Source organism: Podarcis cretensis (assembly GCF_951804945.1).
Source record: "Podarcis cretensis genome assembly, chromosome: 15".
NCBI classification, from domain to species: Eukaryota; Metazoa; Chordata; class Lepidosauria; order Squamata; family Lacertidae; genus Podarcis; species Podarcis cretensis.
This window is the reverse complement of record NC_137185.1, coordinates 43333754-43360138: the sequence shown is the minus strand read 5'-3', so window position 1 is coordinate 43360138 and position 26385 is coordinate 43333754. Positions and strand designations below refer to the sequence as shown.

Genomic DNA, 26385 nt, shown 5'->3' with positions numbered 1-26385 from the left:
GAAAATGATTTACAGGTGGTACATGACTCCAGTCAAGCTTGCGAAGATTTATCATTTGCCCAATAACAAATGTTGGAAATGTAAAGAGACTGAAGTTACCTTCTTCCACCTTTGGTGGACCTGCCCAAAGATTAAGGCCTTCTGGGAAATGATTTATAATGAGATTAAGAAAGTACTTAAATGCACCTTTCATAAGAAACCAGAGGCATTTCTCTTGGGTATGGTCGGCCAGCTGGTGCCGAGGAAGGATAAAAATTTCTTTTTGTACGCTACTACGGCAGCAAGGATTCTTCTAGCAAAGTATTGGAAGACACAAGAGCTACCCACGCTGGAGGAATGGCAGGCGAAAGTGATCGACTTTATGGGACTGGCAGAAATGACCGGCAGAATCCGCGACCAAGAGAAAGAGACTGTGGAAGAAGACTGGAAGAAGTTTAAAATATATCTTAAGAGCTATCATAAAATTGAGGAGTGCTAAAATGCTAAGGGAGAGGAAGACGTAGAATTACAGCGGTAAATTTTGTTTGATTTAGGGTGAAATTGAAAGGGAGAATGAATTTATATTTAACTGGCTAAAAGGGTTGTTGAATAATTGTTAAAAATAAAAGGATGCAAAAAGGGGAAGGTATGGGGAAGTCCGAGAAAAGAGGCTTATGGAAATAAGGTTAAGAAATTATGATTTTATGTGTTTGTTTCTATGTTGTTTTTGTTGTGTTTGTTAAAAATTGGAAAATTAATAAAAATTTTATTTAAAAAAAAAAAAAAAGGAACAAGTCAGCTTGGATTTACAACAGGGTTGGAGGGGCAGGGTCTGAAATAAAGCCTGAGAGACATCAGGGCAGATCCCAGCTATTCAACCTGTTCAAATTGCTCACTAGATTTCAGGACTGACAGGCGCAAAATACGCTGGCCCAAATAACACGTTTGCAAAAATGCTGCATTGCCATTTTGGTATATTTTATCTGTTCCCCTCCCCCCTTGTTGAAAGAAACTAATTAAAAAGCCATCCTTTAAATAAGCAGAGAGGGTGTTTGCAACCTCTGTTTTATTGAATTGAGACAAATTATTAGCCTTTGCATGCTAAATGAAATAGAAGCATCCTGGAAAAACCCTAAATTCAATCTCCATAAAGTAGGCACCTGCTGTGAAAATGAAGGCAGAGAGAACTGATTCACTATCATCCTTAGAGCAACCTTTGCAGTTGCCTACTGAGGGAGGTGGGTAATCTTTGTCACAGCACCGAAAAACAAATGTTAACAAGTCAATGGCTGCCTGTGTTGAAATTTCTTCCAAGGCATTAACTGGCAACAGGCACAAAGTAATAGCATTTGGACCCTGGGCAAGTTGGGAGGCACCCACATCATTTTCATTTGAGGTTGAAATGGAATTGTATATGAAATTGTTAGAAATACTGTAGGCTAACAGCTCTTATTTGAGGAAAATTATTTCATCTGTAGAAGAGCAATAAATAAATAAATAAATAAATTTCTATGCCAAGGTAATTCAAATTCTGAATTATATAAAGCTGAATGTTATAACATTAATTATATAAATTCAGGGAAAGTGTGGAAATGTGCCCATTTTTGCATCATTTTGATTAATTTTATCATAAAGGTAAAAGGTAAAGGTACCCCTGCCCGTACGGGCCAGTCTTGACAGACTCTGGGGTTGTGCGCCCATCTCACTTAAGAGGCCAGGGGCCAGCGCTGTCCGGAGACACTTCCGGGTCACGTGGCCAGCGTGACATCGCTGCTCTGGGGAGCCAGAGCCGCACACGGAAACGCCGTTTACCTTCCCGCTGGTAAGCGGTCCCTATTTATCTACTTGCACCCGGAGGTGCTTTCGAACTGCTAGGTTGGCAGGCGCTGGGACCGAGCAGCGGGAGCGCACCCCGCCGCAGGGATTCGAACCGCCGACCTTTCGATCGGCAAGTCCTAGGCGCTGAGGCTTTAACCCACAGCGCCACCTGCGTCCCATAATTTTATCATACGAGTAATGAAAACAGTTCAAAGCTCTTTCTTCTTTATCTAGATATTGGTTGTAAATAACTTGTAGGCCTAAGAAAGGTACTTTTGTGTTAAACACACAAAGTTCCTACAGCTTTTTCTCGTGAAATAAGAGGTGCATTTGCACTTGTGCTCTCAAAGGGCAGGAGTCCCTGCAGTAAACTACTTTTGGGTTGTATCCAACATTAGTCACACTCAAAGTAGGCCCACTGAAATTAATAGATATGACTCACCTGGGTCCCTTAATTTCAATGGATCAACTCTGAGTAGAATGTAGCTGGCGACAAATTTTTGTATTGGCTGTGAAGTGTTATTACTCTCCACACTAACATGATGCTGCAGGCAGGAACAGAAGTCACATAATTTACTTCTGAAATTGCCACTGGAGTAAACTGTTTGAGAGGGTATGGGTGTAAATGCACCAGCCATACTTCAGCCCAACAAAAGGTAACCTTGTTTCTTCTCACCCAGGTTCAAATCCCAAAGGTGGGCAGAGTGAGAGAGATGAAGCAGGTTAGCCCAATCCACCTCCCAGAGTGAAGCAGTAAGTTTCAGTTTATTGATGATCATCCAGATTATCTAAGATAGGCCAGTTTAGCTAACTAAAGAAATTATGAAGAAATTATGATGACCTTTGCTAGCCTCAAGACGCAGGTGGCGCTGTGGGTTAAAGCCTCAGCGCCTAGGGCTTGCCGATCGAAAGGTCGGCGGTTCGAATCCCTGTGGCGGGGTGCGCTCCCGCTGCTCGGTCCCAGCGCCTGCCAACCTAGCAGTTCGAAAGCACCTCCGGGTGCAAGTAGATAAATAGGGACCGCTTACCAGCGGGAAGGTAAACGGCGTTTCCGTGTGCGGCTCTGGCTCTGGCCAGAGCAGCGATGTCACGCTGGCCACGTGACCCGGAAGTGTCTCCGGACAGCGCTGGCCCCTGGCCTCTTAAGTGAGATGGGCGCACAACCCCAGAGTCTGTCAAGACTGGCCCGTACGGGCAGGGGTACCTTTACCTTTACCTTTTGCTAGCATCATCCTCTGGCATTTGTTTTATGCTAAAATATTACTTTTCCTCTTGGCATTAAAATTAGTTTTCTTTGGGAAGGGGAATTGTTAAGCAGTTGTGCTTTAGATTGTAATTACCTGCAAGCATTAATTACAATTCAGGAAAGAATACACCTTAGTGGCAGCTCAAACAGAGGCTTGGCCCTTTTACAGAAACAAGCAGAGTGCCTGGGCTTTGCAGTAAATATTGTGTTAATTCTATGCTCTTGTTAAATTGGGGACAGGAATGAGCCATCGGCATCTCTAGTTACTCATCAGTTTGAATATATTGTTCACAGCAGCGCAAGTGTGAGGAGCAGGAAGCCCATGATGTACCAAAAGTCTTGAACCATAGTTCATTTGGAGCAATGCAGTGCCCAGATAGCAACATCTATAATTCAGGAAATAAACCAGACATTTATCAGAATCTGTGGATAGCAGCAACAGATTCTCCAAAGATATATATACAAACTGATTCTAAGGGTTTGAAGAAACAGTATGTTTTTATAGAAATGAAAGTACTCTTGTTCTCCTCTAGCGGCCAGCAATACACTCATTCTTTTTCCTTTCTGTTGAAATTTGGTCAGTCCATTTTTCATGTTGCTCTTGTGTTACCTTGAAAAAGCTGAATCACTCGCCCAGGAGTGAAACTAGGACTACTCAGTAGAACCATATGCTACTACTGTGCCCCTGTAATAGTGCCGCAGGCACTTATCGGAGAGTTCCTGTGGCCTCAGTGGTGAGAAGTATTTGCAAGGATACAAATGGTTGGAGTGTGGTGCTGATAATGCCAAGGTTGCAGGTTCCATCCCTGTATGGGGCAGTTTCATATTCCTGCATTGCAAGCATTGAACTAGATGATCCTCAGGGTCCCTTCCAAATCTATGAAACTACTTTCTGGACACCACAGTGCTCACCTGCCACCCTTTTCACCAGTTCCATTCAGCAGCTTATCTCTTGTGGGTTTTTTTTTTGGGGGGGTGTCCCATTGCTTTTTCAGAAAGAATAAACGTTCTCCAAGAGTGGAACTTTTTGTGTGTGGTTCTGAATGTCGACAGCTGCTCTGGGGACTCAGTTTGAAAAGTGTATTGAGGGGACCAATAAAGTTATTACCAAGCAGGTGTCAAGCTATGAATGTCGTCCTGTTCCTTAAGACAAACTGTGATTGTTAAATACTGTCATTTTGAAATCATTGGTATACTGAAGCTGTGATGAGATGTGTGTGTGTTGACCCTTTAATAGGGCCTTTAAAAAATGCTTATCTGAATAATGTAACATGATTTGGGAGTTCACAAACCTTAGTCACCTCACCTTTTGCAATCTCCAAAGCATGAGATGGGTTTTTCACTGCCAGGTTGCCAAAGTTGCCATGGCTGAGATTTATGAACATCCCTGCTCACACTGCCCACTGGGTCACACAAGCAATTAACTTCTTAAAAGTGTACCAGTTCTGTCATGTAAAATAGTGTGAACATCCTTCATTAATTGAATGGACTGAGTAAAGGTCTATCCATATTGTGTGATACAAGCAGGGCCCTCAGCCCTAGTGGGACACAGGGTATAAAAGCTGATTATAATCCCTCTCTCCCACCCCTTCACCCCATTCCCAAACTTGAAGAATATGAGGTGATCATGTAGCTCTGCCTCAGCACTATGATGCATTAACACTTCCCCCAGGTGCAGGTGGGCGTCTGAAAAGCAGCACAGCCAAGGGTGGATTTAAGAAATTGCTCTGAAACATGCAGCAGGAATTGTACAGAAATGACAATAAAGCACCACAAACCAGTACTTTTATGTATTTAGGTGTGCACCTGCACACACACACACACACACACACACTCAACTCACCTTTCCCTCATATATATTTATGGCCTGCCCTGCACCCCCACCTTTTGTCATTAACTTTCTGGAGGACTAAAAGGAATGCCACACCCCCTCCCCTAAATCCAGCATGCATGTGTCAACTCTCAACCTCTTTGCAAACCTAGGTATGGTACCTTGTTCTCCTCATAGCTATATAAAAGCAGCACTTTGCCTTAATGGTGCCCATGAAATTACAAAGATTAGCTGTTCTATTCTTCTAGTGTGCTGACCAATCACATTTTCATGTTGGTTCCCCCAGTAATAAGTTACTGCTGTCATATTGTTCTGGCATCTTAGGCTGTAGGGCGGCATTGTATCTCTCAGCCATTCACTGATCCTAATGCTGTTGACTAAATACTGTATTTAAAGGCAATATAAACAGTTTGATTTTTAAAATACACTTGATCTATAATTTATATACATACTTTCTCAACTTTTATTTTAAAACAATTAGCCAAAGAGCTCTTTTTTCCCTGTGATATTTACAGCTAGGCTGACAGTAACAGCAATTAAACCCCATCTGTTTGCAGGGCATGAATAATAACAGTTGACACTCAACTTCCAATACAATTCATGGAAAACGTGTTAAACACAGAAACTTGTTGCAGCAAGTATGTGCCCTCAGGGCTGGTCTATGCCACCCTCACACATGGAGCTCTGAGGCAGCAGCACCAAAGCTGAGATTTGTTTCCTTACTCTGGAGAATTCTCCCCACCACCACATTTATCTAGATGTCATTAAATAGCACAATTTTCAGTGAGAAAATAGTTTTCCTCTGATACCAACAAGGAAAATTAAAACTAGAAAACAAATATCTTGCCTTGAGGACTATATAGCTGTAGAAGACATCAAGAGGGGAGCAACTGCCTGACTTCTGCCTTTTCCCTTTTCTGCACTCCGTATATCTTGTTTGCCCAAACCACTTGTGCTTCCCAGTGAAATTAGGACTACATGATTGATTACAAATACCAGACTCTGTCAGGGACTCCGTCTTCCCATTGGCTTCATGAATCTGGTTAAATTTTCTAAAGGGCTTCCAGAAGAAGGGGAGAAAAGAGGACTGGTGAAGAAGGGAAAGTAGGGGGTCTCTACTTTCTGGGTTTAAGAAGATATAGAGAAGTATCTCTTCAGTTTCTTAACAAACATAGGGCTTTTAAAGTTAACACGCATCAAGAACTGCCTTATTCTGTTCAAACCTGTCTGAATATGGAGCTCATCATTGGAAATTCTGCTGCTGACCTCTTTTATTAGATTTTACTAGATTTCATTAGATTATTAGATGTATAATAGGTGAATAAAAGAAGCAGTATTTTCTGTTGTGGTGCCTAGACTACAGAATTCCCTTATGAAGCAGAGTTGCTTGGCTCCATCTCACTCGCTTTTCAGAATGTAGTTATGGCATGTGTTATTCTGTATGCTTTTAGGATGCCCTTTAATTGATTGATACTTTAATGGTATTGTTACTGAGAGTTCTTGCAAATTCTTAACAATTTTAAAATAAATATTCTGTTTTAATTCTATAGTTTGTAGTATATTAATTTTGCTAGCCACTTGGCTATTTTTAAATGGAAAAGCAAAACAGGAATATAAGAAAAAAAATCAGTTTGACATGATATTTCCTTGTTTCCTGCTCTGGTTGAACACTGTAGTTGTCTCAGTAGAGTGCAGATGAAGTAGGTCACATTCACACCATACTTTTAAAGCACATCCTTCCTCCCAATGAGTGTCTTCAGGGCAACATGATGCCCTGTGCTGCTGCACTGCTCTGGAACCTCTTCAGAAGCATGAAGGATTAGAACAAGCAAACGACCCTTGGAGACTTCGTGCATTTAAGATACAGTGACCAAGGAGGGAGGGGTGGAGTAGCCAGAGTGTAGTGGGGCAGAAAGCATCTGATCTGGGAGGCTCTCAAATGTTGCTGCCTCTCTACCACCATGTTCCATGGTACCTATTCCAGGTTAAGTGTGCATCAGATTACTACATAAAACATTCTGCATTAATATACTTTTAGGCTGTGATGAAGCAAGCGCTGAGCAATTGAAGATTTTTAATACTCCTTGTATGAGACACCCGATAACTGAAATAACCCTGACCTTATTTCTGTCTATGTGTTTTGGCCTCGCAATGGCAGAGCTCTGGCAGGTAGAATGTGCAAATGACACCCCAGAATACCAACACACAAGGAGACTGCATGCTATAGGGAGAGGGAACCAGCTAACTGGTGATTCACACTGATAATCTCTAATGCTGTGGTCAGCAAAAGCCTCCATCGCATTGATTGCCAGTGCAGGAATCAACGAACAAGGGCAGCACAAATCACATGTGGAAATGTCCACTAACCAGGTAGTCTGGAAAGAAGATTAATGTAAGAACCCCATGCAGCACTTCAGGAGGTAACCCAGTACGCATACAAGCCCCCCCCCTTCTCTCTCACTCCCCACCCCAAAAAGCAGGTCTAGCAGAATTCCCCCTCCAGCAAACACATAACTCAGTTCCAATAATTTCTGAAATACTCTACTACTCTTAATGTTAATAAAGCTCTTGTTTGCTTAAGTTAGCACTTGTTTCTATGGTGACACTTGCCACCCAGAACCTATTCATCAGCCAGTGAGAGGAAATTCACTGACAAAGTCAAGCAACAATAAGAAACTGCTTGCAAAATCCTCAAGGGATGAGTGCCCCTTTAATGGAGAGGCCTGGTCCTTTCACAGAAGGGTGCTGTAATTTGTCCCTCCCTCTGCACAACTTCACACATGTCCAAGACAGAAACATATACACAAAGAGGATTAAGAGATCATTGCTGATGAAAACAGCCATACTCTTCATGTCACAGAAGCAGCTTGCTAGCCTAACATCCTACTGGGGCATGCGTTTCACACTGCTACCGTACTGCACAGAAGGAACAGCTGTCTTTGTACCATGTTCCTCGCTGAACAGATTGTTTCCTTTACCGTCCCTGCTGCTTCACCTTCAGGCATCAAAGCCTCCTTAATGAGAACACCTGGAGCGCTAAGAGAGAGGGCGGCTTGCCTGTGCCCCAGGATGGGCACAGTTGGGACCCCATTCCCACACTCTATGTGTCAAAGAAATATCCTGCAGTAAAAATAGTGCTTCAACTCAGCAATAGCAGAGGTAAACATAGATTGGTGTGGTACCACCAGCCAGCTCTTGTGTGTACAGCCTTCCGTGTGGGTGAGAAGCATACCTAGCCATTTCTATAGAAGAATATGGGGACCAAATCTCCAGAAGACTCTCTTTTGTCACTGAGCAAAAGTAAGATGGGAGACACGAAATGTGACCCTGTGGTTAGAAATGAGGAATGAAATTGACTGGGTTCTGTTCCCAACTGCCCAAATTTATGCTTGATGGAAGCCCAGGCCCTGGCGTAGGCCAGGTAGCAGAGCAGATCGGTAAGTCTGTGTAGTCAGTTTTCCCAGGCATCAAATTCTGTTGTTAGAGCAAATAGTTTATTGCATTCTGCTGATAATCACAGTTAGAGTGTTCCTTTCCCCTCCCCCTTTCACTATATCACAAGAAGGAATTATCTAGGAATTCTCCTCTGACAGAGTTGTTTTTTATAATCATTTTTAACTACAAAGTACTATTCTAATAAATATTAAAATGAGAACAGAAAAGGTTTGCAGATTTACTGCTATTCTCACCCTTATTCCCCGTGACTGGGTAAGAAGCAAAACAGAATTTGAGGACACAATTTGTCCTCTCTTTACACTTTTATTCTACCTACTGATTTTTAAAACAACAGTGCATTATTTACTGGATCTCTATGTATACCAGTTCAGTCTCTGCCTAGTTACCTGATACTCTTCAGTATATGCAGGATAATGTGATAAATTTATTTCTAATTCACTGCATTATCTTTTGAATATTTTAATGACTCATTGAATGGAATAAAAAAAGCTATTTCAAATGAACAATTATGCTGCATTAGAGTAAAGGCTGATTATATTTAAACACTGCTTGCATGGATAACGGGACATATCGACCTCCCGCCTTTAAGAGCTAATTTGGCTCTTATCTCTAAATAATTTTACACTGCAAATTACCATGAACACCTAAAGGGCTTTAAAAACAGTCATCAAAAGATATTATTCCACTTTGTAGCAACATTTTTAAAATATATACATTATTTTGGAGTTAAAGCACCCTCTTTCTGACAATTCCAGAAAGAGTGTCGTCAGTGATGATAAGCCATGAATGGTGAATTGTGTAACAGAAGGTGTTCAACAGATTAGGCTGCTAAAATTTACAACATGATGGGTGAAAGTTCTGGCTGAAACCCTACAGCAAGACTGAATTCACCATGAAGAGGCTTGGGGAAGTGCCAGAGGAGGGCAGGGCAAAAAATGTCATGAACAAGTGGATGCTACTGAGCCAAGTCTTATCTTTCTCATTAGGGTTTCACCTCACCTCTATTTTCTATATGACGGGTTGGGAACCTGTGGCCCTTCAGATGTTGTTGGGCTCCAGTCATCTCTGACCACTGGCCAAACTCACTGGGGCTGATGAGAGTTGGAGTCCAACAACACACGGAGGCTCACATGTTTCCCCATCCAGAAAATACATACGGCAATGGCAGAATGGCAGAATTTAAGAGTGATCTCCTTCTTCAGACATACACAGGTCTCCTGTTTACATGATGCCAGTTATCATAATCTGCTCCCTTTAGCAACTGCTTTTCTCTGTGTGGAAGAACCTATGGCAATGGGAACTTCCCAATTCTGAGGGCATAAATGCATACTCAATTATTTGCAGCAATGTTAGAGAATTTGTTTTTACAGGCTGTTTGTGATAGATTTCCATTGGAATCGCAGTGTCTGGAGAGGGGGGATTTAACCCTTTCATCCCCAGCTGCAAGCCTGATGAAAATCCATCTCCCCACTGCAATTAGCAATAGAATAACATTGGTAAAGTAGAATTGCTAATTGCAGCAAGGGGTTTTTTCATCAGGATTGCAGCTGGAAAGGGTTAAACCTCCATACACACTGAGGTCCTGAGGAAATCACTTCCCCGCTGGCCTATGACTATGTCTTCAAAATCGAGGGACATAGCTGCATGCTATAGTATTAATATAAAGTGCAATTCGGCCCCCACACTGCTATGGCTATGAAAAAAAATAATCAACAAAATATTGCCAGATACATGAATGCATTAGACTGGGAAAGAAAGAGCAGATTTGGAGACATACACAAAAAAAACCCTCTGGTTTAGTAGAAAAACAGTTACTGTACACTGATTCCACTCCGACATAGCTCAGTGATTTGATTTTTAAAATCTGGGTCCCAGAAGATCCCAATAATCACAGATGGAAAGGCACAATTCAACACCATAAATTTATTGCATCTCGTACCAGTGTATATGGGATGTAGGAGAATTCAATCAGAAAAGGAAACAGGAATGGAAATCGCATGTTCAAATGTTGGGGGTGTGGAACTTAAATCACACATGCAAATATGAGCAGTATCATTTTTAAATGTATTACTATTATTATTCTAATTTATTACCTGCCCTTCAGCCAAAGGTCCCAGGGTGGGTTACAATTTTAAAAATTAAGTCTACAAACATTATGTATATAATTATGTTGTTTTCTGCATTGTTTTTGAAGTTTCCATTCAACTGAAATGCACAAAAATCATTATATAATCAAATGCATAATTCGGCCACAGCAGATAGTGAGGTGAACAAGGCAGGGTTTAGCAGAAGCCAAGCTGTAGGAGGATTCCAACAAACATAGAAGGGGGTGGAAATCACTGTTTCCTTACAAGTGTCAATCTCCCTCATCTCTCTGTTCATGATTTCCTAAAAATGTTATTACGATACAAATCTATGTCTTCCTTCCTCTCAGTTATAAGTGTTGTAGCTATGAAGAAAACAGAACTTCCACTGCACTGCTATCTGAAACTGCACCATGTCATTTGAGCACACATCCTTTCCAGAGAATTGTTTTGGATTTCAGACTTTCTTTCTTGCCTTAAAAGTTACTTTTAATTACAATAATTAGTAACACTAGAAAGATCTGCACAGAGAAGGAAGAAAGCTAGCTCCAGCTTTTTGTGATTAATAAATTAATAAATATTAAAATTAATGAGAGACTTTCAAGACCTCATTGTTCAGGAATGTGTAAGGATTCCTGTGAAAGAATTTGTATGGGAGTAAAATTGTACACAAGCTGCTATTCTGAATGCTTTATTTCTTCAGCCAATTATGAAAATCATGGAAAGTATTAATATCCAATTTTAATTTGCTCAATATTCCCATTAACAATAAAAAGTCTAATTAAGGTATCTGTACAAAAAGCCCTTGGCAGTAATTTCAGAGAAGAATAGAGAACAACTAGATATTTCTTTTTAAATACAGGTTGCAAATTAATTGATATCTTAATTAGGCTTTAGTACCAAGACTATTAGATCGAATCAGAGCTGAAAACATCTAAACTTTTCAACAATTACAAAATACAAGAAGGCGTGAAGAAGCTGCTTTCCTAGATGGCTTTATCTGAAGCGGGTAAGTCAGAGACAATGCAACATATTAGTGGAAATAAATAGCAATAGCTTTCCCTCTGCCCCCATCTATGATTCCCTAACATTTAAGAAACATTCCTGAATTAAAGTTCATACTACTCTAGTCTAGCACAGAACTATGATTACTAACATTTAAAAGCACGAAGGACTCCTCTCTACACGATCTCTTAATTCATTCAGCATCCATCCCGATTTGCTTGCACAAAGTTTATGCGTTGCATTATACATTATTTAATTTTTTCTAGTTTTAATAGCTTTTATCTAGAATCATAGAATCATAGAGTTGGAAGAGACCACAAGGCCCATCGAGTCCAACCCCCTGCCAAGCAGGAAACACCATCAGAGCACTCCTGACATACGGTTGTCAAGCCTCTGCTTAAAGACCTCCAAAGAAGGAGACTCCACCACACTCCTTGGCAGCAAATTCCACTGTCGAACAGCTCTTACTGTCAGGAAGTTCTTCCTAATGTTTAGGTTGTAAAATATCATGTTAATCTGTTGTAAAATATCATGTTAAGCTGCTCTGAGACTTTTTTGGTACAAACTGACTAACAAATGCAAATAATAATAATAACAGTAATAATAATACACAGTAATTAGACAATAGCCAGTCTTTATTGAGCTTTTCTTCTGAGTTGTTTATGGGGCAGTAATATAACAATGAGCACCAACCCTGCATTCATTTGCTTGTGGAGTATTACATAACTTCCCATTAGTCATTTGTTCATCCTAGACTTTTCCATTTATTTCCCCCATCTCTTTCCAAAGTCCATTTTTAAAGTGGAGTTGTTAAACTAGTGTGCTTAAAACCACTTTAACTACACAAACCTAAGGTTCCAATATGTGCTTGAACCTCTCCTGATAAATGCTGGCAGTCTAGTGGCACATTAACTGAAATCCCTTGGCCACATCTTCTCAAAGTGAAAAGAACAGATATAATCCAATATTTCACAGAAGCAAACAGGGACACACTTGTAACTCACTTTTCTCATAGAGAGCATCTCTGATGAACCTCCACTCCCACATTACAGAGAAAAATCTGTGCCAAATGCTTTATTCTTTTACTCTGCAATTATGTGCTTAACCTTCAAACCCCCCAAAGGTAAAGTTGTTTGGGGCACAGATATTCTGGAAAAAAACATAATTCTCCTACAATCAATGTGAACTTCACCAGTATATGAAATGGCAGGTAGCATACAACTCAGCAACTTACTGTTTTGTTTTTTAATTTTACTGAGGACTCTAAGTATCAAGCAGAAATATAAACAAATAAAACTCTGGACAAAAGAAAAGGCCAAACAAACTAAAGTTGCCTCTGCACAAATGGAAGCTAAAAAATTCTTAAATCAACTGGGACTTGCAACCAAATTAAGACAAACAACTGGGAGGCGAAGGCAGTGGAGAGGAAGACACAAAACTGGAAGGAAGAGACTGGCAGCAAATGGGGGGGGGGAGATGGGGGGGAGAGAAAAACAAGATAAAAAAGACGCCTGCAAAAAAGACGCAGCAGCAAGAACAGAAAAGACAACACACAGATGGCTTCTTCTCTGCCTAAGGTCCCACTGAAACTACCAACTTCTAAGTTTGACCAAGAGCTTTATAAGCAAAACAGGCAATAGGTGGACTATTATTCTCTTCATTTGTTTTCAATATAACCATGTAAAGCGTTTTCTGCTTCTGTGGGAAAGGAGGAGGGGGTTAGTGTTTATGTCCTCTAATTTCACCTGAGCACATGAGCCATAGGTGAGCCACTCTCAGCCATAGGTGTAGAGATTATTCTGTTGGGAAGGTTGGGAGGATTGTGGAGGGGGGAGGTGGAGCTTGAATGTGGATTCCCTATAGGAATTCAGAGCATTTTTATTTTTTGTTGACGGAATATGATAACAACACTAAAATTAATATGATGCATAACAGATCTGCTGCCTTGAATATGTTGCATGATTTAAAATTAACCTATAATGCTACACTTAACTGCAATAAATCCATTTATTCTTGGCTGTGCGGCTTTGCAGGCGGGCCCTGGACCTCCATTGTGAACTGGCATATGGCAGGCTGGATCACCCTCCTGCACCAATTTGGCCAATGGCGGCAGGAATTGGAGGGCATTCCCCTGGACATGGGACCAACTGCCTAATGATGATGATGATGATGATGATGATGATGATGATGCCAGGGTATATTGAAGGCCTGCCCAGCCTTTCAGCCTCTCCTTTTGTCGTGCCAGTTCACCCACCCTAACTCCCGCAGTTTAGGGTTGTTTTGGATGGTACAACCTTGCTATGGACAATGCTGGTCGCCGTATTTCAGGACTGGTTAGGAATTTTTTCCATCTGGCAAATTGGCATCAGCCATTTGGCTTTTCACCTACCTCATAGCAATCATCACAACTTTGTAAGGTGTATAGGCATTGGGTAAGCTTAGATCTTGGTTGGAGCGGAGGTTGTAGCCTCCACCTGCCCCTCCATGGGTAAGGGTATCCTGTTAAAAGGATTCAGGATGAGTGACTCCTGTCCAATGCCCTGAAATGGGCTACGGCCATACCACTCCTCCTATGGGGACCATTTGGGGGATGCCCCAATTTGACGTAGGTCATAGAGTGTCCTTTACCCTTTACCCTTAGTAGCACTGGAAGCAGACGGGCTGGAATGATATATGCTGTTGCTTACCCCAATACCTATGGCCAAACCTTCACATCTGTAACCAATAAAGTTGTAGCCTTATTTAATCCCAAAACATTATTCTGTGTCATAGTTGTCAACTTTTCCCATTTCTTGTGAGGAATCCTATTTGGAATAAGAGAATTTCCCTTTAAAAAAAAGAAACATTGACAGCTATGTTCTGTGTGTTGTCTAGTTATTTGAGCTTTAAAGCGAGATAACCCAGAGCTTGCTTTTTTCTTTCTTTTTCTTTTACAAGAGATGCATACCAAACAATGGAAAAACAATACCGATACGAAATCCTTCCTTCCAAGTGAAAGTAGAAATTGGGACACTTCACAAGGTACTTCCAAAAGTAGGGGGTCAGCAACCTGGATTTCTCTCAAACTTGATTTTCAGTTAAAAAATATACTGAGTGACCCTAAAGATTTATCATTCTAAAAGGTCTGTTAGATAACTGCTAGCTGACATTATGCTCTATTTATGGATCTAATACTCAACAAGAACAATTTCTGGATGAAACCTTTCCATTACTGCACTCATTTAAACAAGGTGATGATAGGTGGTGACTTAAATCTTGTACTTAATTATTATTTTGATAAATGCAGAATGTTTCACCTATCACTAAACCCATGCAAACTGCCTCCTTTTAGAACACCCCTCTACAACACACAGTCGTACCTTGGAAGTTGAACGGAATCCATTCTGGAAGTCCATTCGACTTCTAAAATATCTGAAAACCAAAGCTCCTGCAGCCACGGAAGCCCCGTCAGATGTTTGGCTTCCAAAAACAGTTCGCAAACAGTCACTTCTGGGATTACAGTGTTCAGGAGCGAAAACGTTTGAGAACTAAGCTGTTTGAAAATCAAGGTACGGCTGAATTACATAAACACAATTACTTTGATGGCTGGTGCATAGCCAATCCAGAACTAAGGAATTATACATGTATGTAACAAGGTCAAAAATTATGCCAGATTGGATCATTTATTAATCACAGAAGGCCTTATCTCTCAGGTTCACAATGTGGACAATGGTCTTCTTAATATCTTGGACCATGCCCCTGTTATCACATGAATACAATGGGGAGTACACAAACCTAAACCTTTCTATTGGAAATTAGACCCTTGGATATTATTATTATTATTATTATTATTATTATTATTATTATTATTATTTACTAAAGAGAAACTCCTTAAAGAGACTTATGGATTTTTTCAGATTAATGATATGGGAGAAGAGACAACTACTGTGGTTTGGGACAAGTTTAAAGCTGTGATGCGTAGCATACTTATAAGTGAAAAGAAAGGAGAATTTAAAAAGAGAAATAGAAGGTAAATGCCAATCTAATTCAGGAAATACAAGATCTTAAAAATGAACATAAATGGACACAAAGAGTGTACAGAAGACTTAAGAAAAAGAGCAGAACTAAGATTTCTAGAAGTCCTACAGATACTTAATTCACTTCAGAAGATAAAGCGATATTATAATGAATATTCTGCCTAGCAAACAAGTATGCATAAATCAAACAAAATGAGTTATATATTGTGATAAAATGCAAAAAGGTAAAAAAATCCAAAGACAAAAAAAATTCTGGAGGATTAAAAAAAAATTATACAAAACTTTATTAATCTGAACCACTGGACACAACATTCCTAGAAAAAAAAACTTGGAATCATTAAATCTTTTACTCTAGCAGTAATCCAAAATGGGATTAAAAATATGCTCCACAAAGCACCTGGTCCTGACAGATTAATTAGCCTTTTTAATTATTATTATTTTTAATCAAAACAAATCTCGCCTGGAATAGTTTTTCTGCATGAATAGAGGGCAAGTTCCTGAAACTTGACATACCTGAATTAACACAGTTAGACCAAAACCACAGAAAGCATACTGGCCATATACTGGCAAGATATCTGGATTCACTGTAACCTTACCAAATCTAAGTTGATGTGTATACACACCCCACCAAAGCTACAACCACACTGCCACGTTGGCTTGAAACTCAACCATGAAGAACCATATCAGATAGGTATGCAAAATACACACAAATCTAAAGTGTTTCTCTATTTTCATACAAATCCCAGACAGCAAGCATTGCTTACAGAGAGCTGTGTAAGAGTCTCAAATAGGGTTGGTTTTTTTGAGCTCAAAGGTAATTTGTAGTCCTTGGGCTAGATCACAGAGCACAGATAAGGGATGTTCCCATGCCTTTGGAGCAAGAGGACCATTCACTTCCTGAGATGGTTCATGAAAACTTTAAAGAATCTCCTTGGCTGGACTGAGCAAAAGCTGAAGAAGAGTGATTTTACATATCACCATCTCCCCTTCATCCCGCCCATGAGACCAATAGTGGCCCCAGCCCCACCGACACTAACTTGTACAGTGATCTGTGTGGGATGCACGTTTGCAACCCGCAGTATTCACAACTCACATCGCGCACGGGGGTTGCAATTCGGCACTTCTGCGCATGCACAAAGCACATCTGTGCATGTGCGACTGCCAAAAACCAGAAGTAACCCATTCCGGTACTTCTGGGTTTTGGCAGTCCATAACCTGAAAAAACGCAACCTGAAGCGATGTCTGCAACCCGAGGTATGACTTTAGTGGTGGCCATGATGTCTTTACAGGGCCATCTGTCTGTAGACAGACCTCTCCTCCAAAATAGTTGCTAATTAATTAACTACTGTTCATTTAATCACTGTTAACCACTGAGTAAGGTGAGATAACAATGATGGAGGAAAGAGCCGGGTATATCTGAACTCGGCAGTGTTTCCAAAGCAGTGTTTCCATGCATCCTCATGAATAATGTAATAACATAAACACACATGCTACTCACGCTGATTCCAACGACAACCCAATGTCTCCAGAAACGGTATTCTGGATTCGCTCTGCTAGGGGCATCTGGATCTACCATGATGAGAACATACTTCTTCTCCTGTAAAAAATATGGATATTATGTATTTAAACTATTTCAGCCTGCTCTTCACTACAAAAAGCAGAGAAAGAAAGAAGAAAAACTGTTTGTACGTGTTTCATCTGGTGTAATGATGCTAACCGAAAGGTCGGGCGCCATTGTGGGATGGCGACAACGCCTCCCCTGGATCTGGTAGACATGCTTGAGGCGAGGGTGATCCCTTTTGGGCTTCACTCAGGCCCGGGAAGTGGATCACAGCAGACGCCTACTTGGCCAATGGCAGGTGGGCTGTGGCTCCAGCGCCAGCCCCAGTCCTGGGGCGGATGAGACTGAGCCAGCAAACTTAATTTGTTGGATTAAAGAAGGTAGATTTCCAGGGGGGTGCTGAGGTTTTCCCCTCCCCCAATAAAATGGGGCGGTAGGCCAAATAAGTTTGGAGACCTCTGGCCTAGATCCTCGGGGGGAGGGGGCAGCCTCAATGCTCTCTAAATCTGTTTCCACAACAGACTAGTTCCTAAGCTTCTCACTGGTCACACACAGTGATTGATTGTAAAAGATGAGCAGAATAATTTCATAACAAAATCTAGAGGATTAGCCAACAGCCTTTTGCAGCAAAAAACTACTAAGAGTCTTAAAGACTAACCAGTTTATGACGGCATAAGCTTCATGTACTTAGCTTTGTTCTTGCATAATATCCAACTGGTCTGTCATTAGGCAGTGATATCGCATCTGTCTCTGAAACTTTAACAATCTAATCTAAAGATTTAACACATGAAACTAAAAAACATTTTATGCTTAAACTGGTTTGCAAGGAGGGCATCCAGTTTCAAATGTGTGAATTCTAAGCTAACTCAATGACTGGTGTTTTTTTATCTTAGAAACTCAGGGCTGGGGGTTAATGTGGGCCTGGAGAGAGTGTGGATCACTAGTTTACAGGAGCGGGAAAGGAGATCAGAAGAACAAAGGAATACTCATCTTTTTCAAGGGGGGGGGGAGCTAATCACACCTTGGGCAGGGGTAATTCAGTTAGAAGAACAATGCAGTAAATGCATGTGCCCCAGTGCATTAAATTAGCAGCTTCCCAACAGTAAATCTGATGTAAAGGAAGGGGGAATGTAATTAGTAATTTGTCTTCAGACAAGTCATTTATTAGCTCCTTCCCCTATCCGCAGGATGGAGATAATAATATTGGCCTAAATTGCAGGATTATTGTAAACATTATTTACATAAAAATGTGAAACATTTTTGAGCATTCTAAAGCACTATATAAATGCTAAATATAACTCTATTATATTCTTAGCAGAGCTGTCACAGAAGTGTTTGTGTTCGAATACATGGATATAACATAAAGCACAGCTGTATGATTTGGGGTGAGTTGCTCAGCAAAGCCTGTAAAGCACTTTACATAAGCAGATATTTCCTGGATACCTGATTCCACCTCCCCATCCCACTAGGACCCACTCCAGGGTTCTCCAGCTCCAACTCTCTGAGCTCCTCCCATTCCTTCTCAAAATCTGACCACTCCATGACACCTCCATGTTGCTCATGACATACCAGTACCTACAAACACAGGAATTTGCTTTATGCTGACTCAAAACATTGGTCCATCCAGCTCAGTCCTGTCTGTCGCTGAATGGCTGGGGCTTTCCAGGGTTTCTGACTGGGGTCTCTCTCAACCACGCTTGGATATGGGAGCTGAACCTTCTGTATGCAAAGCAGATGTTCTGCCACTGGGTCATGTCCCTTCCTGTCTTTTAGATTCCATTAGGAGCAACCTCTGATTCATTCACATCTTACCAAAAAAAAAAAAAATCACCAAAAAAAAAGCCCAAGCAAATCTGCTGCTCAGCGATTATATATTATGTCAGCACAATCTTAAGAGTTAATTATTGTGATTGGGGGAGATATAAAATTCTTGGTTTACCATGTTTGTGCTCCCTTTATTGACCTTTACTTCCTTCTCACACATTCATGCCTAATTTCTATCCTGCCAACCATGCTGAAATTTATAACACCACACCTTAAATATGAAAATATTTTGAAATGACCGTGAGGCAGGAGATTACTGGGGGTGGGGTGGGGGGAAACCTACACTGAAGAGTGTGAAGGAATTTTATTTCTAACTTTAGGTGGGTTCTTGGTTTTGCTATTGTTGTGAATCTCTCACTTCTGCGTTGGTGCCCAGCTGGTGGGAACAGAACGTGTAGTCATGGGACTGTCATCGTGTGCTGTCCAGGTTAACATGTAGCATTTCTATTACTATTAACAGACTTTCTGCTCCTCACTCCATCTGTTCTTCTAAATAATTGCAGTTGTACAGACCATGTCTTCACTGCAGGCAGGCTCTAGGGAGAGGATAGTGCTTTTATGCACAAAAAAGTGTTAAAAAATAATAGCAAACACAAGAATAGAGCGCAAGTGAAGTTAACAGCAGGCTTGGATTTCAGTACAGATTGTGGTCCACGAAGGCAACAGTACACACAGCTTTGGGGTGGTCAGAGGAGACCCTTAAACAGGAAGAAGAGAAAGTTGGTAACCTTGTGACAATGCTGGGGTGTTTCGTCTCCATTTGGGTATCAAATTTGTCATTTATATGATGGCAAATTATATATTCCATGCCTGCATTAGATTTTTTTTTAATGCCATAGGGGGAGTGGGACAAATAAATTTCAGGCTAGATAATACCTGCAGCTTGTAAGACAGAATTATATCCTTGCCAGCACAGGGACATGATGCCCACTGCAGGTGCAGGGAGGGCCACAAGAATGGACACAGGAAACTGGTTTTAGGTTGAATTAAGCCACAACGTTATTGATTACAGGAAAGAGTAGGTTTGGCTAAGGCACTGGGCATGTATCCTGCATCAGGTAGCCTGCCTGCTACCTGATAGAACCTGGTGCTGCGGAGTCGCCTTTGGGAGAGGTGTATTGGCTCACTGGTCTCCCTCCCCCATGGACTCCCAGACAGAGTCACCCCTCCTGGACCCTGCTAACAGGATACTCCTGCGACTAAGGATCCAGCCCAATGCCTTATCTGCCAATGTTGCGATGAGGTAGGCAAAAACCTGCAAGCCAGCCAGTTTGCTTGCAGGAGAAAATTCCTCCCTGTCCCCGAATATGGTGACCATGTAAACCAGAGCTTTCCAAATTGTGTGTCATGACACGTTAGCGTGTTGGCTGCAGTGTGTAGGTGTGTCACACGAACACTCCCCACACTCCTTTCAGGGCTGGAAAGGGGTTACTAATATGAAAAGTTTGGAAAGCTATGGTGTAAACTATAGCAAGGTCCATAGGCAACACACCTGCTCCCCCACTGGGTGGACCCCTAAGGACTAGGTCGGTTGAAAATCCCATTACGATCAGCCAAGAGGGTGGCCTGCACCTGGCTTCCCCCTTAAATAGGCATGGAGTGGGCTGGAGACTGATTGGCTTGCAGGCACTGCCTGTCCTTACCTGGGAGCCCAATGCAGTCAGAGTTGGGTGGCACCAGGTGACCATCCCCTCCCCTGGCCACATCAGAAGATGGCAGCCCTCCATGGCCACACCATGCACCAAAGAGTGCCCACCCAGAACCCTAGGTCAGCAGGTATTGCTAAAGGGAAGGGAATCTTTAATTGGTCTTGCTGACCAGACAGTGCTGCAGACAGGATCTAACAGTACTGTCTTCACATTTGTATCTGGACCACCTACCACGGCTTGCAGAACTCTTTTGTTTTACAGGATCTACTCTTCCAGGCCTCCAGTGTTGTCACCTGTACACTACTGCACTAGTCTGCAGAAGAAACTTCTCTACACTGGCCTTTACTTCTGAAATCTGTGTTTTCAGTGCCCCCACCACAATTTTTGTGACTATAATCTGTTTTAACTGTTTTGAATTCTGAATTCTAAATTGTAGTAACCCACCCTCACAGCTGCTGGTGAAGGGCAGGTAAAACAATTATTTATAACATACGCTCAGCATTCAGCTTACAGTTGGAATAGGTGAACCCAAACATCCCTCTGTGGCCTGTTGTAGAAGGCAGTGACAGGTTTTATTAGGAGGCATAGCTCTTGAGCCACACACACACAGCTTGCACGAGTGTCGTGAGTGCATTCTGTGGTGTGCTCACACTGTGTGCACATGTTACCACAGGATATTGAGGGAGCCCAGACCCTTCCTAGGTTTTTTTGGGGGGGCAAGACCCCTCAGCACCCCTGTCTTGAGCTATAGGAAGCAATGGTCTGACAGCTCCCAAAAAACCTACCTACCTACCTACCTACCTTTCTTTCTTTCTTTCTTTCTTTCTTTCTTTCTTTCTTTCTTTCTTTCTAGCAAATGGCACTGGAACAAACTGGAGCCCCCTCCCCAATAATAAGTTTGTTTCTTGCAATCTAATATTTTAATCAGCTGCAATCAGTTCTATCTGAGTTCTACAACCTTCTTAGTCTGGAGACACATTTGGAAATCAAAGAAACTGTTGTGGACATCACAAAATACCTGTTTTACAGAATAAAAATTGGTGATGAGGTGGGAAGCTTTCTGAATATTCAGCTAAACATAGATAATGAGGGGCAAGTGTGTTGCAAAGAAGCTTCAGCACAGCTAAAAACCAGCACCTTAATGTGCAGTTCACAAAATATTCTACCTGAGTCACTGGGGGAGCTGGGAAAGTCTAAATTAATCAGATAGGAACCAGGGTAGAGACTCCATTTGAAAATGAAACTCTCTTAGGAGTGGGTAGTTGACCTCTTATTTCTACTTGAATGACAGATATTTTGCATGTTGAATCCTTTGCATAGTGAAGCAGAGCCAACCACTGTCCAGCCTTGATATTCTGTGTGCCTTAATTCCCCCATCTACAAAGGAGAAATAGCCACCTTACTGTGCTTCATTGCAATATTTGAAGGATTAATTAGTTAACGTCTGTAGAGTGCTTTGATGATGGAAGTGTTAAGCATCACATTTGAGCTACTAATTGCTTCTGGATGGGAGAAGCCGTGTATATAATTTGAGTTATTATTGTTAAAGGCACGAGCTGTTCAGATTACCCACAGGTTTGGAAACTTGCTCTGAGCAGGCAGGGACTTTTTTGAGAACCACAGCCAGAGAGGCAAGCAGGGCAGAAGGAGAGGGATTAGTGTATGAAGACAGGCGACTTGAATAGATCCAGAGGAGATGGGGCAGTGCAGAAATTAAAGACTTATCCAAATGAAAGCAAATAGGGTGTTAAGTGACACACATGTAGAGCTCATGGTTTCCTAGGTAACAAGTGCACTAGGGAACTGCCATACATGCGCTATCTAATCAGCCTAGCACATATCCGCAGCAACTGAACAATACCAAATAAATGTGTCAGGGTCCAGGCTGGATCGACACTGGTTCCCAAGAAATTACTGCCTGCCCTAAAGTACAGTCTAAAAGGGAGTGGGGGCTGGACTAGATGAATTTGAAAAGAAAAGAAAAAGTCAGCCCCATATCCATCTCTGCATAACAGCAGCCCAGGACAAAGCTTTCATCACAGTGTTCCATTGCACCAGAAGCAGTTTAGTCCTGCTGGCCACATGACCCGGAAAGCTGTGGACAAATGCCAGCTCCCTTGGCCTGAAAAGAGAGATGAGCACCGCATCCCATAGTCATCTTTGACTGGACTTAACTGTCCAGGGGTCCTTTACCTTTACCTTACCATGCTATAACAGGCATAACTTCTAAAAATGTAACACAGGAAGGATTTATGTGTTCACTAACTTCTGAAAGCAACATCTAAGCTAAGAATAGAGAACAGTTCAACATAACCATGCTTATCTCAGAGGTAGAAACCTTCCCATGTTACATTTTTAGATATAGAAATGACTTGTGAGAACACGTCTGCTGCAACTTAAAAATGCATTATAGGTTAAGCTTCAATTTCTGCACAATCAGAGAAATATTTTCTATCCTTTTTACAATATTCTTACATGTTTGTTCAATGACAGCCTTGCTGTCACAGCACTCGTGGTAGGACATGTGCTTGTGAGGAGAAAGGCAGCAACAGTGGTTAGGGTGGCTAGAGAAGTTGTGATTTCAAAACACACACTAAAGGTTCACAAAATGGTGCAGGCATGGGAGGGGCAAAAAAGTTGCATCACCTTACACTAACTGCCTCACAAATAGCCTATACAGAGTAGGTAGCAGTAACACCTGCAAAAAATATATATAAATGAGCTCTCTGGGGGAAGCATCTCATTTTCCCAGCTACAAAAATTTCACTTTCAGTGCCGTGGAGATGAAACACCCCTGCAACAAAAGACCAATCTTAGGGTAAGATTTCAGGGTTGGACGCAACAAAAAAGAAAGAAATGTGTTTGTTGCGCAACAAACTGGATGTGTGGTATGGCGTCCATTCAGTCACTCTTCTTCACAAAGCATGAAAAAACCTGTTGTGAATTTTCATTCCTGCTAGTGGTGTGAGAATTTGTTTTTGGGATGTCACTTGTACTTCTGCAGCCGATAGGCCCATTTTAGGTTGTGCCACCAACCTGTTGACGACAGATGACTGTCAGGCACTTGGGATGGGCAGTGTAAAGGGCTTTGCCAGCTCTAAAATAAGCAAAACACCAAGCACAGGCCTGGCAGAGATGTTTCCTGGAACTCCATTGTGCCACAAATTCAGCAGGGCTGAAGTCGCTGCCTATCACTAGCTGAGCCGTGATTTCAGCCCATGTTTTCTGTAGGGATCAAGTCCCCCAATAGAGCTGCATCTCTACCATGTCAAGTGTGGGGCAGCTGCATATGGTTTAGGAGAAGCAGCCTCATGATCCCAGTTTGGGAGGTGTGCAGGGGCCAAATTTGGCCCATGGGTCAGAGTTTACCCACCCTGAGGTATGAGAAGAAAGTATAGAGAACTTTGTTATATTGGTTGAGCATGATTTTATGATGTGTCAGATGAGCATGAATACCAGGGACACCAATAGAAGCAGCTTGTGGAGTGACATTTAAATAAAAACCAAATCTAGAAAAGTTTCAGAAAAGAGTAACTGGAAACTGATCAATGTTCTGAGGCCAACTCCCCTCTGAGAGGGAGGATACAATATCTGAGGCTTTTCAGTGGAGAAGAAAAGGCAACACGGATATGATGGGGGTGTTTAAGATTACCATATTTTCCGCCCTATAGGACACACTTTTTCCCCTCCAAAAATGAAGGGGCGAATACAGGCTTTCGCTGAAGCCTGAAGAGCGAGAGGGGTCGGTGCGCACCGACCCCTCTCACTCTCCAGGCTTCAGGAAGCTCTGCGCAACCCTAGGGAGCCCGAGGGTTGCGCGGAGGTGCCTGCACTCCTGGGCTTGGCGCACGCCGGGCTCCCAAAGGTTGCGCAGAGCTGCCCGCATTCCGAAGCCGGGGGCGAGCTGAAGAGCGCGCCCGGGCTTCACGCAGCTCTCCGCAAGCCTGGGGAGACCGGCGCGGCTCCCTAGGCTTGCGGATAGCAGGCTGTTCTGGGGGCTGGGGCGGGGAAGCTCAGGCTTCCCCCGCACCAGCCCCGTGCCTGGGAGGGGGAATAAATTTTTTTTCTTTATTCCCCCCCCAAAAAAAAAACCTAGGTGCATCCTATGGGGCAGTGCATCCTATGGGGCGAAAAATACGGTATGTATGGTGTGGAGACAGTGGAAATAGGGTAAGTTGAATGTTGGAAGATTGGAGATAGACAAAAGGAAGTACTTCTTAGTTAAACAATGGAATTCACTCCCCACATATGAAGTGATGGCAACTAACTAGGATGGTTTTCAAAAAGGATTAAATAAGTTGGAGGATAAGACTATCAGAGGTTTAGCTAGTCAAATGGTGGTGTTCTACCTCCAGGGTCAGTGATGAGATGCCTCTGAATAGCAGCTGTGGGAATCACACCAGCAAGGAGGGAGCTTTTGCACTCAAGTCCAGTTTTTGGCCACTCTGAGAACTGGATGCTAAACTAGATGGGCCTTTGGCCTGATCTAGAAGAGATATTCTTATGCTGTGTCATGTAAAGGGTTGCATATGAATAATAATAATAATAATAATAATAATAACAACAACAACAACAACAACAATAATAATAATAATAATAGCAACAAAAATAAATAAATAAATAAATAAATAAATAAATAAATAAATACTTCTACCTGCCCAACTGGCTGGGCGGCTTTCAACAGAACATTAAAAACAGAATAAAACTTCAAACATAAAAATCTTCCCAAAACAGGGCTGCCTTCAGATGTCTTCTAAAAATCGGATAGTTGTATATTTCCTTGACATCTGACTGGAGGGAGTTCCACAGTGCTAAAAGGCTGCACACATAAGAGGAGGGTGTTGCATAGGTACTCTTAAACAGTAATCTGATTTCAAATTTTGCAGAAGAAAAATGTAAATTCTTACACTTCTCCATCCTGACTCCTGCCTTGCTGGTGAGACTGGTAGGGTGTTGGAGTTGATTGTTTGCCAACCTTCACCTTTCCCTCAGGCCAGCCTTAAGATTACAGAGTTAATGACTTTTCCAATGGGAAGGTAAAAGAAAACCAACAGCCCACAACCCTTCTCATCTAGCCAGTAAACCCTAGTCCACTGCTCTGTGTAGCTCAAGGAAGCTTTCATTAGCTCTGGAACAGTCTCAATTCCAGTGCTATCTGTGGCACCGCAGATCTGTTTGCTATATAGTATTTATATTATACACATTCGGCCTCTTCTCTCCAAGGTCCAGCAGTGCTAAACCAGCCAAATATTTGTGCAGTATATTGTTCTAATAATAAATGATTTATTCAGCATCATTGTAGCCAATTTGTTAAAAGCATTTTCCTAGGCAGAGTTCATGGACACAGTAAAAAGAGATGCCATTTAAGAATGTGTTATTTTAAAATTTACAAAGCCATGACCATTACATTTTTAGGGGATCAATTGTGCACATAGTCATACAGTCCTACCAAATGGTCAGGGCAAGCATCCAGGGGAGAGAAGGCCAACTTCAGGGCAGGGTGGCACACACTTATTCAGATATTTGTCCAGGAGCCAAAAATGTAGTGTGCTACATCAACTCCTTTATGAGTCGCTATAATAAAGTTGTTGCCATTTTGAAATAAGGGCTTCACAGTTATAAAGCACACATGCTCAGGCACTACATTACATAAATTGTGTGTACACAATATGTATATATTACAAAGTTTACAAGTTTACAAAGATAACAACAGAAAGTCGTGTGGCACCTTAAAAACATAATAGGTTTATTATGGCATAAGCCTTTGTTCATCATATGAACGAAGTGCTATTCTGAGTTGCAGGTACACATAGTCATCATTATATATCGCAGTTGTAGGTACATATACTCATCATTTAGAGAGAAAAGCCATCTATTTCTATATATATTGATGGCTTTTCTCTCTAAATTCAAGTA

General features: G+C 41.7%; 1 protein-coding gene across 3 annotated transcripts in view; it reads right to left on the bottom strand.

Moving 5' to 3' along the window:
• PEBP4 (phosphatidylethanolamine binding protein 4) overlaps window positions 1-26385 on the bottom strand; it is a 254288-nt gene that overhangs the window by 143777 nt on the left and 84126 nt on the right. For all 3 annotated transcript variants that reach the window (XM_079955248.1, XM_079955249.1, XM_079955247.1), the window contains exon 4: window positions 16934-17032. In XM_079955248.1, the coding sequence (XP_079811374.1) occupies window positions 16934-17032 (99 nt within the window). The remainder of the gene's footprint in view (window positions 1-16933; window positions 17033-26385) is intronic.